The sequence below is a fragment of the Theropithecus gelada genome, chromosome 20, assembly GCF_003255815.1.
Source record: "Theropithecus gelada isolate Dixy chromosome 20, Tgel_1.0, whole genome shotgun sequence".
NCBI lineage: Eukaryota > Metazoa > Chordata > Mammalia > Primates > Cercopithecidae > Theropithecus > Theropithecus gelada.
Genome location: NC_037688.1, coordinates 15844939 through 15857926, shown reverse-complemented (window position 1 = coordinate 15857926; position 12988 = coordinate 15844939). Strand labels below are relative to the sequence as shown.

The 12988-nt window shown below is 49.2% G+C and overlaps 1 protein-coding gene across 2 annotated transcripts in view; it reads left to right on the top strand.

Moving 5' to 3' along the window:
• Positions 1 to 12988, top strand: part of CNGB1 (cyclic nucleotide gated channel beta 1) — an 88832-nt gene that overhangs the window by 38697 nt on the left and 37147 nt on the right. For both annotated transcript variants that reach the window (XM_025370577.1, XM_025370576.1), the window contains exons 17-20: positions 766 to 928; positions 8554 to 8661; positions 11459 to 11616; positions 12748 to 12903. In XM_025370577.1, the coding sequence (XP_025226362.1) occupies positions 766 to 928; positions 8554 to 8661; positions 11459 to 11616; positions 12748 to 12903 (585 nt within the window). The remainder of the gene's footprint in view (positions 1 to 765; positions 929 to 8553; positions 8662 to 11458; positions 11617 to 12747; positions 12904 to 12988) is intronic.

Below are 12988 nucleotides of genomic sequence, written 5' to 3'. Positions count from 1 at the left end.
ACTAAAAATACAAAAAATTAGCTGGGTGTGGTGGCATGTGCCTGTATTCCCAGCTACTTAGGAGGCTGAGGCAGGAGAATGGCATGAACCTGGGAGGTGGAGCTTGCAGTGAGCCGAGCCCAGCTACTTGGGAGGCTGAGACAGGAGAATGACATGAACTCGGGAGGCGGAGCTTGCAGTGAACTGAGATTGCGCCACTGCACTCCAGCCTGGGAGACAGAGCAAGACTCCGACTCAAAAAAAAAAAAAAAAATCTTTAAGAATGTGAGGACTTGTGCCTTCTGGCTCCTCCCCACATGCCTGGGAAGGCATGGTCACCCTAACTTGGGGTGGGGAAACTGAAGCTCAGAGTGGGGGAAGCAGCTGACTCAGGCTGTGCTAGGCCAGGTGCCAGGACTCTGGCTCCCCATGCCCTCTCTGGAGGCTGCCACTGCCTCAGCTCTTGGAGCTTGCTCAAGTGCAGGGAAACCAAACTGGGCTTTGAGAGCTAGGAGAGCTGGGCTCCAGGCTGTGTAGGGGAGCTCTTATGGCTTCTGTGGCTTCTTTCATGGCTCCTGGGCTGGTGGCTGTGACCCTTAGAGGACCCCAGGCACCACATTCTTGTACCCCCTGCATGGAGCTTTTCTGTGTGCCCCATTGGGAAGTGAAGCTATCAGAGCCCCCCTCCAAACATGCTTTCTGTGGTTTTCTTCAAGAACACAGCCAGACTACTGGGACCCGGCTTTTGTCTCTCTCTGACTTTCTCCTCTCCTTCCTCTCCCCCAGTGCCTGCCACGAAAGAGCACCCGGAAGTGCAGGTGGAAGATACGGATGCTGATAGCTGCCCCCTCTTGGCAGAAAAGAATCCACCCTCACCCGTGTTGCCGCCACCGTCTCCTGCCAAATCCGACACCCTCGCAGTCCCAAGCTCAGCCTTGGGGACACACAGGTTACCTTTTATGCTTCTCTTGGGCTTTTCTCGGCACTATGCCACCTGTTTATCTGGCAGAGAAGAGACTGAGGCCAGAGGGAGAAGCAGCTGGACTAAAATCACACACAGCGAGTTGGTGTCAGAAGTGGGACTATGATGCCCCTTCCTGGTTTTCCTTACTCCTGGCTTAGGGCTCTTATAAAAGCTCTCATGGGAGGCCCTGTCCCAAATGCCCTCAGCTATAAGTTAGAAGGAATAATATAATAAATAATATAGTAATAGTGGGACATGGTGGCTCCTGCCTGTAGTGCCAGCACTTTGCGAGACTGAGGTAGGATTGTTTGAGGCCAGGGGTTTAAGACCAGCCTGGCCAACATAGCGAAACCCTGTCTTTCCTAAAAATGCAAAAAAAGTAGCTAGGCATAGTGGCACACTCTTGTAATCCCAGCTACTCGGGAGGCTGAGGCATGAGAATTGCTTGAGCCTGGGATGCAGAGGTTGCAGTGAACTGGGATGGTGCCATTGCACTGCAGCCTGGGCAACACAGCAAGAATCTGTCTCAAAAAATAATTAAAAAAAAATTTTTAAATAAATAACATAGTAATATATAATAAATGTTACAGAATTGATTTCTACCTCCTCATTTTATTTTATTTCATCTTCGACAGGATGCTATTAAAACTTGCATATGATTATAACTCACCAAGTCTTTTTTTTAAAAAAAAACTCTTAAATTTTAAGTGTACAGTACAGTATTGTTACCTATATGCACATTATTTTACAGCAGATCTCTAGAATTTTTCATCTTGCATGACTGAAACTCTATACCCATTGAACAGCAACTCCCCTTTCTTCCCTTCACCCCTGCCCCAGCCCCTGGCAGCCACCATTCTACTTTTTCATTTTACTTTCTGTTTCTATGAGCTTGACTACTTTAGATATCTCATATATGTGGAATCATGCAGTATTTATCTTTTTGGGACTAGCTTATTTCTCTTGGCACAATGTCCTTAAGATTCATCCACATTGTAGCATGTGACAGGATTTTCTTGCTTTTTAAGGCTGAGTAATATCCCATTGTATGGATATACCACATTTTCTTTTCTTTCTTCTTTTCTTTTCTCCTTCCTTCCCCCTCCCCCTCCCCCTCCTCCTCCCCGTCTCTCTCCCCTCCCCTCCCTTCCTCTCCCTTCCCTCCCGTCCCCTGCTTTCTTCCTTTCAGACAAGATCTCCCTCTGTCACCCAGGTTGGAGTGCAGTGGTATGATATTGGCCCACTGCAGCCTCAACCTCCTAGGCTCAAGCATTTCCCCCTTCTCAGCCTCTCAAGTAGCTGGGACTACAGGTACGTGCCACCACCCAGCTAATTTTTATTTTTTGTAGAGATGGGGTCCTAGTATGTTGACAAAGGCTGGTCTCAAACTCCTGAGCTCAAGCAATCCACCTGCCTTAGCCTCCCAAAGTGCTGGAATTACAACCCAGCCCACATTTTCTTTCTTTATCTGTTGATGGACATTTATATTGTTTCCATCTCTTGGCCATTGTGAATAGTGTTACAATGAACATGGGAGTGCAAATATCTCTTTGAGATCCTGATTTTTATTATTTTGGATAAACACCCAGAAGAGGGATTGCTGGATTATATGGCAGTCCTATTTATGATATTTTGAGGAACCACCATGCTGTTTTCCACAGTGACTATACTATTTTTCCTATTTCTCTACATACTCGTCAATGCTTGTTATTTTCTGGTTTCTTTTTTTTTTTTTTGGATCACAGATATCTTAACAGATGTGAGATGGTATCTCATTATGGTTTTAATTTGTATTTCCCTGATTATATGGTTTGGCTCTGTGTCCCCACCCAAATCTCCTCTCGAAATGTAATCCCCATGTGTCGAGGGAGGGACCTGGTGGGAGGTGAATGGATCATGAACAGCATGGTTTTCCCCATGCTGTTCTCATGACAGTGAGTTCTCACGAGATCCAATGGTTTAAAACTGTGGCACTTCTGGCATTTAAAAATGTGTGGCTCCTCCCCATTTGCTCTCTCTCTCCTGCTCTGTCATGGGAAGATGTACCTGTTTCCCCTCTGCCTTCTGCCATGATTGTTTGTTTCCTAAGGCCTCCCAGTTATATTTCCTGTTAAGCCTACAGTACTGGGAGTCAATTAAACCTCTTTTCTTTATAAATTTAAAAGAAAAAGTCTCTCTCTCTCTCTCCCTCTCTCTCTCTCTCTCTCTCTCTTTCTCTCTCTCTCTCTCTCTCTCTCACTGCTGTGTAAGATGTGCCTTGCTTCCCCTTTGCCTTCCTCCATGATTGTAAGTTTCCTGAGGCCTCCCCAGCCACGTGGAACTATAAGTCACTTAAACTTCTTTCCTTTGTAAATTATCCAGGCTCAGGTAGTCCTTTGTAGCAGTGTAAAAATGGACTAATACACCCAACGATTAGTGATGTTGAGTAGCTTTTCATATTCCTGCTGGCCATTTGTATGTCTTCTTTGGAGAAATGTCTATTCGAGTTCTTTGCCTATTTTTTAGTTAGGTAATGTGTGTGTTTGTTTTCATATTAAGGTGTAGGAGTTTCTTTTATTTGTCAAATATATAATTTTCAAAGATTTTCTCCCATTCTGCAGGCTTTCTTTTCACTCTGTTGTTTCCTTCTATGCAGAAGCTTTTTAGATGGAGATAATCCTACTTGTCTATGTTTTGCTTTTGTTACCTGTGCTTTCAGTGTCATCCACCCATTGTATTATTAGATAATATAATGTGGGCTGGGCACAGTGGCTCATGCCTATAATCCCAGCACTTTGGGAGGTGGAGGCAGATGGATCACCTGAGGTCAGGAGTTTGAGACCAGCCTGGTCAACATGGCAAAACCCCATCTCTACTAAAAAATACAAAAATTAACTGGGCATGGTGGCTTATGCCTGTAGTCCCAGCTACTAAGGAGGCTGAGGTAGGATAACTGCTTGAACCTGGGAGGCGGCAGTTGCAGTGAGCCAAGATCATGCCATTGAGACTCTGTCTCAAGAAAAAAAAAAAAAAGATAATAGATAATATAATGAAAACACCACAGAACACTAGAAAAATAATCATCTAAATCCCACCACCCAAGATGGTGTTTTTACTGCTCTGCATTCTCCTCTATGCCTTGGTTAGGCCCATGGTCTTGAATGGTTTTAATTGGAGGAGGGATCCAGTTTATGGTGCTGTCTCATTCCATGAACCCTTTTCCATATTGCTGGGCTGTCTCCTTAATGCTCAGTTATGATGGCTGCTGGGTATTCCTCCAGCTCCATGGGCTGGAATGAACTTAACAAATCTGCTCTTGTTGGGTCCTATCCATAATGGTACCATGATCACGTGTTTGGTCTTCTGCTCTCTACCCTTGGGTTCCTTTCTCAAGAGTGACACTCCTAGTCAAGGTGGTCCACATTTTGACACCTCTTCAGATAAATTTGTTGCTGAGTGGTTAGAGCTGCTTTCGAACAACTCAAGCCAGGTGCCTGGGAGAAGGCTCTGTGTGCAGCTGGAGGCAAACTGCCAAGGGCAGGACAGTGATTTTTAAGCTAAGGGGGGCTGTCTGCACCTCTTCTGCACTGGCTGGATGGAGCGATGGTTCTTTCTTCTTAGCTAACTTTTGCTCTCATCCATGAGCTCCTGAGTAATTGCTCAGCTGAGGTCAGAAGCCTGTCAGAATGGAGATGGCTAGGTGTAGCAAACTGAGGGCTGTGAGGTCTTAACGTAGAGAAAAGAGACACAGTTTCACTGGGCCTGGGAGTACAGCTCACAACTTCATCAGTTCTTATGTTTAGTTCACTGAATTATGTACAAAGCCCATTAGGGAATCCAGAAATGGCTCCACTTGTAGACGTCTGCTCTATTTACCCCTGTTCCCTTTATGTGGGCAGGGAAACGACGCAGGCTGGGTTGGGTAGGGGGTGGCATATTTAGGGGAGAGAAGGGACCAAGATCATGTGGGGCTGAAATCCAAGCCTCTGTACTTCCGCTTGCGAGCTGAGTCTGTGAGGCTCCTCTTGTCCCTGTCATTCGTGCATTCACAAGCATGTACTGAACATCTGTATGTGCTGAACTCTGCCCTGGATGCTGGGAATACATGAGGGAGAAGCCTGGCAGGGGCCTGCCCTCATGGGGCTGACATTCTAGAGGGGCCAAGATAGACAATGAACAAGTAACCAAATAAACAAGCAAGTGCCAGGTTGAATGTGACTATGAGAAACGGGGCGGGAAACCTCTGCCTGAGCCCACCCCTGAGAGGTGAGAGTTCTGAGGCCTGCCTCTCTGTGGAGGCCGAGGCCAGTGGGGCTGACTCTGAGCGGGGACAGAATGAACATTGGGAGCAACTGACGAGGGCCAAAAAGCCACAGAGGAGCTTGGGCAAGGCCCTCCTTCCAGCTTCAGGCCATCACTTGGGATGAATCCCAGAGCACCACTTGTAAGATGTGGGTCTTAAGGCGGGTCATTTAACCTCCCTAGGCCTCCATTTTCCTCATGTAAGATGAGGAAAGAAACACCACCTGGTTACTAGAATTGTGAGAATTTAACAAGCTACTGCACCCTAAGGTACTGAGCACAGGGCCAGACACAGGCAGTGCTGGGGGGCCAGGAGCTGCCAGCTTAGGCCCTCATTCTGGCTTCTCTGGGGCAGCTTGCACTTTCATGGTTTTTTTTTTGGTGGAGTTTCGCTCTTGTTGCCTGTTGCCCAGGCGGGAATGCAGTGGCGTGTTCTCAGCTCACTACAATCTCTGACTCCCGGATTTAAGTGATTCTCCTGCCTCAGCCTCCTGAGTAGCTGGGATTATAGGTGCCCACCACCATGCCTGGCTAATTTTTGTATTTTTAGTAGAGACGGGGTTTCACCATGTTGGGCAGGCTGGTGTTGAACTCCTGACCTCAAGTGATCAGCCCGCCTCGGCCTCCCAAAGTTGGGATTACAGGCATGAGCTGCAGTGTCTGGTGGCAGTGTGCACTTTCTAGGCTCAGGAGAATGCCCTGTGCTGGGCACAGGAGGACTGACGTTGGGTCCCAGCAATGGGATTTTTGGCCCCAGTCTTCTTGTGTGGGGCTGTTCTTGTTAATTACAGTGTGAAAAAAGTGAATCCATGAGTTTTGCCATCCTAGGTGAGTTGGCAGAAAGCAACAGGATCATTTCAGAGCCTTCTGGAATCAAGGTGGATGCCACACATCCCTCCCTCTGTATCCCCCTAGAAACCCTAGTGGTGGAATCCGGAGTCAAGGTGGTGAGGCTGGGGAAGAGCGCTGGCCTAGAGCCCTGGCAGACTCAGGTTTGGGTCCCAGTGGAGTGTTGTGTCTGCACGGTGATGGCTTCAGTGACCCCTGTCCCCAGTGTCCTCCTGCCCAGCTCTGTGATTGGCCCTCAGGGGCTGGAGTAGGAACCTCTGCTGACGTGAGCTTCTTGGGAAGATGTGCAGATGTCAGCAGGTTTGGGCAGCTCAGGGCTTGGCCCCAGGCTGTGTTCCCAGAGAAGGAACCCAAGGGAGGCTCCTCCTCTGACTCCAGCTGGGGAAAGGGTGGAATTTGGGGACTGGCTGGAGTTTTCAGCTTCTGCTGGGAATTGCAGATTAATCACTGAAGATCCTTGTCAGGCTTGGTCCCAAGGTGAAGCTCCCTGCCTATGGATTCCATTTCTGATCAAACCTCACGGAAGTGAAGGCCCTGGTCAAGTAATCATGGCCGGGCGCAGTAGCTCATGCCTGTAATCCCAGCAGTTTGGGAGGCCAAGGCAGGCGGATCACCTGAGGTCAGGAGTTTGAGACCAGTCTGGCCAACATGGTGAAACCTCGTCTCTACTAAAAATACAAAATTAGCTGGGCATAGTGGTGCGTGCCTGTAATCTCAGCTACTCAAGAGGCTGAGGCAGGAGAATTGCCTGAACCCGGGAGGCAGAGGCAGAGGTTGCAGTGAGCCGAGATCGCACTACTGCACTCCAGCCTGGTTGACAGAGCGAGACTCTGTCCCAAATAAATAAGTAAGTAAGTAAATAAATAAATAAATAAATAAAAGAGGTTTAATTGGCTCATTGTTCCGCAGAGCGTACAGGTAGCATGGCAGTATCTACTTCTGGGGAGGCCTCAGGGAGCTTGCACTCATGGTGGAAGGCAAAAGGAACAGGCTCTCACATGGCAGAAGCAGGACTGAGAGAGTGGAGAGGTGCCACACAGTTTTTAACAATCAGATCTCGTGAGAATTCACTCACTATACAGTACCAAGGGGGGATGGTGCTAAACCATTCACGAGAACTCCACCCCTATGATCTAATCACCTCCGCCAAGCCCCACCTCCAACACTGGGGGTTACAATTCAACATGAGATTTGGTGGGGTCACAGAGCCAGACCATATCAAGTCCTGAACTCTCATCTGCATGCTACTGACTGACTGATGCTCATCCTGATGAGTCAACAACACGTATGCTTTCATGTGTGACATGCATACCCATGTCCCCAGACTCTTGGTTTTGTGTGCTAACACTCAGCCTTCTGTGTTTTATGGTCATTAAGAATGACCATTCTTCTCCACCAGGACTTCATTCATGGACGTATGAAATGCTCTTCCTATTGGTAGATATTGGCCTGGGCAGCGTCTTCCAGACGCAATCTTTGTGTTTCTACATCAGCTAGTTCTACTCTATCTTAAACAGGATTCTTTCTCTAACAGTGGAGCTTGCTTTCTTGGTGGTATTAAGGAATTTGTCTCTCTTGATCTTTTTTCCTCTTTCCCAGGCTTTTGCGTTCCTCAGGAAACCAATTCATTCTCACTGCTGGGGTAGAGGGTGGGAAAATCCAGAGAGTTAGCCCCTAAGATGCCAATATAAAATAGTATCAGAGGCACCTCTTCCACCTAGTCAGACGCCCAGGCTCAAACCTGCTGATGTCAGGTAAGAGGCAGGTTGTGTGAGAACCTTCTTGTCTCTGAAATTCAGGACAGATCTAGACACCATTAACCAAGACACTAATGGCTCCAGAATGCAGCACTCCATGGCAGACTTGGACTTCCTGACTGATGGAGGACCCTGGGATCGTTTAGTCCTCATTCTTCAGATAGGGAGCCTGGGGCTCAGGAGGGGATGGGACTTACCCAAGGTCACACCGTAAGCTGGAGACTGGATTCCACGGCTTCTCTGATAGCTGAAAAGGTGGTGTGATAGAGAGTAGAGGGGAATGAGGTGGGTGACTTTAGACTGGGAGCAGGATGGGGGAAGGAAGTTTAAGCTGAGAACTAAGTGGTAAGAATCTCATTTACTTGGGTAGATTTAATCCCATTTTACAGAGGGGGAAACTGAGGTAACTCAGAGTATTTTAGTAATTTGCTGAGGCCACACACTGGTAAGAGGCAGGACTGGGGTGCAATACCAAGTCAATGATGTTACCTTTAGGCCAAGCCATTTAACAGATGGGAAGACTGAGGTTTAGAGAGTGGCTATGCCCCTCTCTTCTGCCTTTTTCCCTCCCTCCAGGGAAAAGAGGACTCAGAAGTTCATGCTCCACCCCCATCCTCTATCTGGGAATTGGCTCTAGGTGATCTTTAGGGATCAAAGTCATGACACTTCTCCCTGGGGCCTCTGCCCTTGCTGAAGGCCCCTTCTACATCTGTGTCTTTGCAGGAAGAAGCTGCCCTCTGAGGATGATGAGGCTGAAGAGCTTAAGGCGTTGTCACCAGCCGAGTCCCCAGTGGTTGCCTGGTCGGACCCCACCACCCCAAAGGACACTGAGTGAGACCCCTCTGGGGTCTCAGAAAGTTGAAAGACTTGGGGGAGGGTGGGGGATGTGGGGGGGCTAGTGTGGATGCTTTTAGAACCTTCCACTATAAGGCAGACTTTGCCAGTGGCTTCCCAGCAGTAAGTCAGGATCGATCTCCTGCCCAGGCTGCTTCTGGCTGGCCCAGGAGTCCAGTAAAATCCAGTGGGCTCAACCTCTGGGCCCAGCTGTGTCCACGGCCAGCAGCGCTCGGAGAGGGAGGGATCTCTAGGCAGAGGTCCCCTTGTGAAGGAGAGGCTGAGGGGAGCTGCCAGCAGGGCTCCTGCTGCTGAATTGTGAAAGGTCAGTGGGGACAGGGAGGACCACCAGGATCTCCAGTGGGTTCTGCCCTGGGGAGTTTGTGAAAAAACAAACAAACAAAAAGATTCCTTGGCCCTATCTGGCTGCACTGGATCAGTCCACATTTTCCGAACTCCCCAGGGGATGTGGTGCGGCTGGCCTGCAGAACAATGTTTAGAAACCACTGTGATGACAGCCGGGCGCGGTAGCTTACGCCTATAATCTCAGCACTTTGGGAGGCTGAGGTGGGCAGATCACCTGATGTCAGGAGTTCGAGACTAGCCTGACCAATATGGTGAAACCCTATCTCTACTAAAAATACAAAAATTAGCCAAGCGTGGTGGCACGTGCCTGTAGTCCCAGCTACTTGGGAGGCTAAGACAGGAGAATTGCTTGAACCCAGGAGGTAGAGGTTGCAGCGAGTTGAGATCTCACTTCTGCACTCCAGCCTGGGTGACAAGAGCGAGACTCCATTAAAAAAAAAAAAAAAGAAAAATAAAGAAAGACAGAAAGCACTGCGATGGCACTGGGACCTGGGTCTCAGAGATCGAACTGTCCCCAGGGCTGGGCCAGTGGGAGGTATCTTCCTGAAGGATCTGAGAAGCTCTGATGGATGGCGAATGCCCCAGCCCTGGGCTCTGCCTGGAATCCCCATCACAGTCCTTGGCCATGACTCCTGGATGAGCCACAGGAGACAGCAGGCATTCCTTCCTCCTTCCAGTCTTTTTTTCTATCCACAATTTTATGCAGTTTGTGCTTAACAGAGCTGTGGAAAGTTAGAAAAGATAAGCAAGAAGAAGTCCCAACCCCAACCTCAGTCCAGTTGCCCACTGTAGCATGCAGTGGACTCACATTTTATGAGGTAGGGTAGGGGTAGAGGTAGGGTTTAATATCAGAAACGAAGGCAGAAATGAGGTAAAATGAGAAAACCTATTCTTGAAAAGTCTTAAGGAGGTCAACTTGGAGACCCATGTATTAGCTAGGCAGGCTAGGCTGCTGTAACAAATGGATCTCAAAGGCTCAGTGGCTTAAGGAACACGATGTATCATATATGCCATCGTCATCTCACTAGTTGCATGCATCAGGTCTGCAGAAGGTTCTGCTCCATGCAATCATTTAGGGACCCAGATGACAGTGCTCTGCCACTTTCTCCATGTACCTTCCCATATCCCACTGGTCACCACTAGAAAGGGAGAACTCCAGGCCTGTCTTCAGCAAGGAGGCCCCTAGTTGCATGTATTGTGCCTGAGAGCTCACATTCCAATAGTGAGAGCCTGGCATGTGGTCCCTGGCTGGGTGGCTGTATCCCAGTGAGTGTGCACCACAGGAGAGAATGAGTGTAGGGGAGCAGCTCATGTCCCCACCACACCTGTATGCCAGCTCTCATTAGAAGCCCCACACTTGGCCGGGCACTATACAGTAGCTCATGCCTGTAATCCCAGCACTTTGGGAGGCCGAGGCAGGTGGATCACCTGAGGTCGGGAGTTCGAGACCAGCCTGGCCAACATGGTGAAACCCCGTCTCTACTAAAACTACAAAAATTAGCCAGACATGGTGGCTTGTGCCTGTAATCCCAGCTACTCAGGAGGTTGAGGCAAGAGAATTGCTTCAACCCAGGAGGTGAGTGTTGAATGAGCCGAGATCGTACCATTGCACTCCAGCTGGGCGACAAGAATGAAACTTCATCTCAAAAAAACAAAAAAGAGCCACACACTTGTTTTCTCCAGCCCTGCTTCCTCAGTTGAGCTCAAAAAGAGTAGTTGACTGCAGTTTCTGTGTCTTAATGTATGAAAAGAAAAAGATAAAAAAGATATTCAGCTCAGCAAGATGATCTCAGTGAGGCCACTCAGAGGAAAGAAAGCACATTCACAGGCCTGCTTCAGTGCACCCAGGGCACACACCCCACACTAAGCTGAATGCTAGGCAGACTCATTCATTCTCTGTCTCTCTCTGTTTCTCACTCTCTCTCTTGCTGACAGTGCAGAAACTTTAATTCCTGTATGTTAAAGGGATATAGAATGTATCTGCACTGCTTTTTCCAGCAGTTATATCCTAAGCCTAAAAAAGTAGGCCTGCTCCCTCTCTGTTCTGCCCCTGGACACTTATCTCATGTGAACCCTGCACTGGGATGAACAGCCCAATTTTGCTGAACTCTAAACTGAGTTCCAAGAGTTTCCTCCTAAATTACAAGTGGAGTCACGCGTTTTCCAGAACTGCCCATCTGAATCAGAGCCTACGTGGTACATTTTCCAAAAGCTGGGCCAGAACACCTGGGCATTATTCCCGGACTGAATTTCCTCCTAGGAGATTACAGTGGGTCTGTGGTTTCTGATGTCAGAAGGAGACGGGGGCAGGACTTACCTCCTTCAGGCTCTGCCAGAAGGTGGGACACAGACGCTGCACAGCTGTGGCCTGGGGGCGCAGGGGTCCCTCCCGGCTCAGCCTGCTCAGCTTTGGGTGATGTTCCCACAGCGGCCAGGACCGTGCGGCCTCCGCGGCCAGCACAAATAGCGCCATCATCAACGACCGGCTCCAGGAGCTGGTGAAGCTCTTCAAGGAGCGGACAGAGAAAGTGAAGGAGAAACTCATCGACCCTGATGTCACCTCTGATGAGGAGAGCCCCAAGCCCTGTGAGTCTGGAGCTGGAGGGGGCCTACTTGGCCGGGGATGGGGTGGGGCCTCCAAAATCCCCTGTCAACTCATGGCGAGGGTGGCCCCAAGAAAATGGTTGAGGTCCATGAGAGAAGCCCAGATCCCCACTCTCTGGATTTGGGGTCCGTAGGTTGAGATATGTACCCAAGAGTGGGAAGATCAAAGTTCTGGCCAGCAATCCACTTGCACTCGGCCCTCTCTCCCACGGGGAAGTGCCTTCCTTGACCCTTCCATCCCTTTCCTACTGGTAGGTGGGTGGTGCCGCCTAAAATGTATCTTATGGTCTTACACTCAGATTGTGTGCACAGCCTGCTCTGGAACTAGGCAGTCTTATTTTTCAGAGATGTCAGTGCCTTGAGAGTTCTTATTGACGCTATCCGAATGTTTCTTTTCTTTCAAGGTATTGGGAGGAAGTAAGACACATGATCTCTTGTCAGGGAGATTTTTTAGATCCTTCCAGAGGAAGGCTGTATCTTGGAAATCATGGTGCCCACAACAGGCCATGCAGAGCCTGATGTCACAGTCTTGAAGCTAGAAAACATAGCCATATTGAACCTATAAGAGCCAATCCCTGGGTCACCAAAAGTATCATCATAGATGCACAGGGAGGCTGTGATCCCATCTGGTCTCTGTTTTTAGAGATGAAGGAGCTGAGATTCCATCTCAGAAACCTGGAGCAACACTTCCCTGATTTTGTTAGGCCCTTCAGCATTCCAACCACGGGTACTGGAAACACTGGGTACAAAATGACTCCATCTCATCAGAGGGAACTAAGGGGGTCTATGCATAGACACACAAGCAGACACCGAAACATCCAGCTGGCCCAGAAACAACTCGTTTGGGTCAGCTTCTGAGAAGCAGTTCCAGCTTGGTAGTTGGTAAGAGTTTCTGGGTGGGCACCCGGGTTGCTGTTGCTGTTGAGGAGGGAGTTGTGGAGTTCACTCCAGGAGAGCGACTTGGATTCTGCACACAGAGCTTGCAGCAGCTTGCATAATGGTGCCAGGGTCCCCTCAGCTCTGGATCCAGGGTCTGCAGTTGGGACCCTTCTCTCTGCATCCTCTATGTGGGCCTCAGGGTTGGTTCAGATAGTCACCAATGTCATCCCACAGCCCCAGCCAAGAAAGCCCCAGAGTCAGCTCCAGCCACGAAGCCCACAGAAGCCGAGCCAGTGGAAGAGGAGCACTATTGCGACATGCTCTGCTGCAAGTTCAAACGCCGCCCCTGGAAGAAGTACCAGTTTCCCCAGAGCATTGACCCACTGACCAGTGAGTCCTGGGGAATGGGTGTTCCCACTGTGTAACATGAGAGGGCAGGAGAGTGGGAGCGGGATGGGAAGAGGGTCAGGGGATT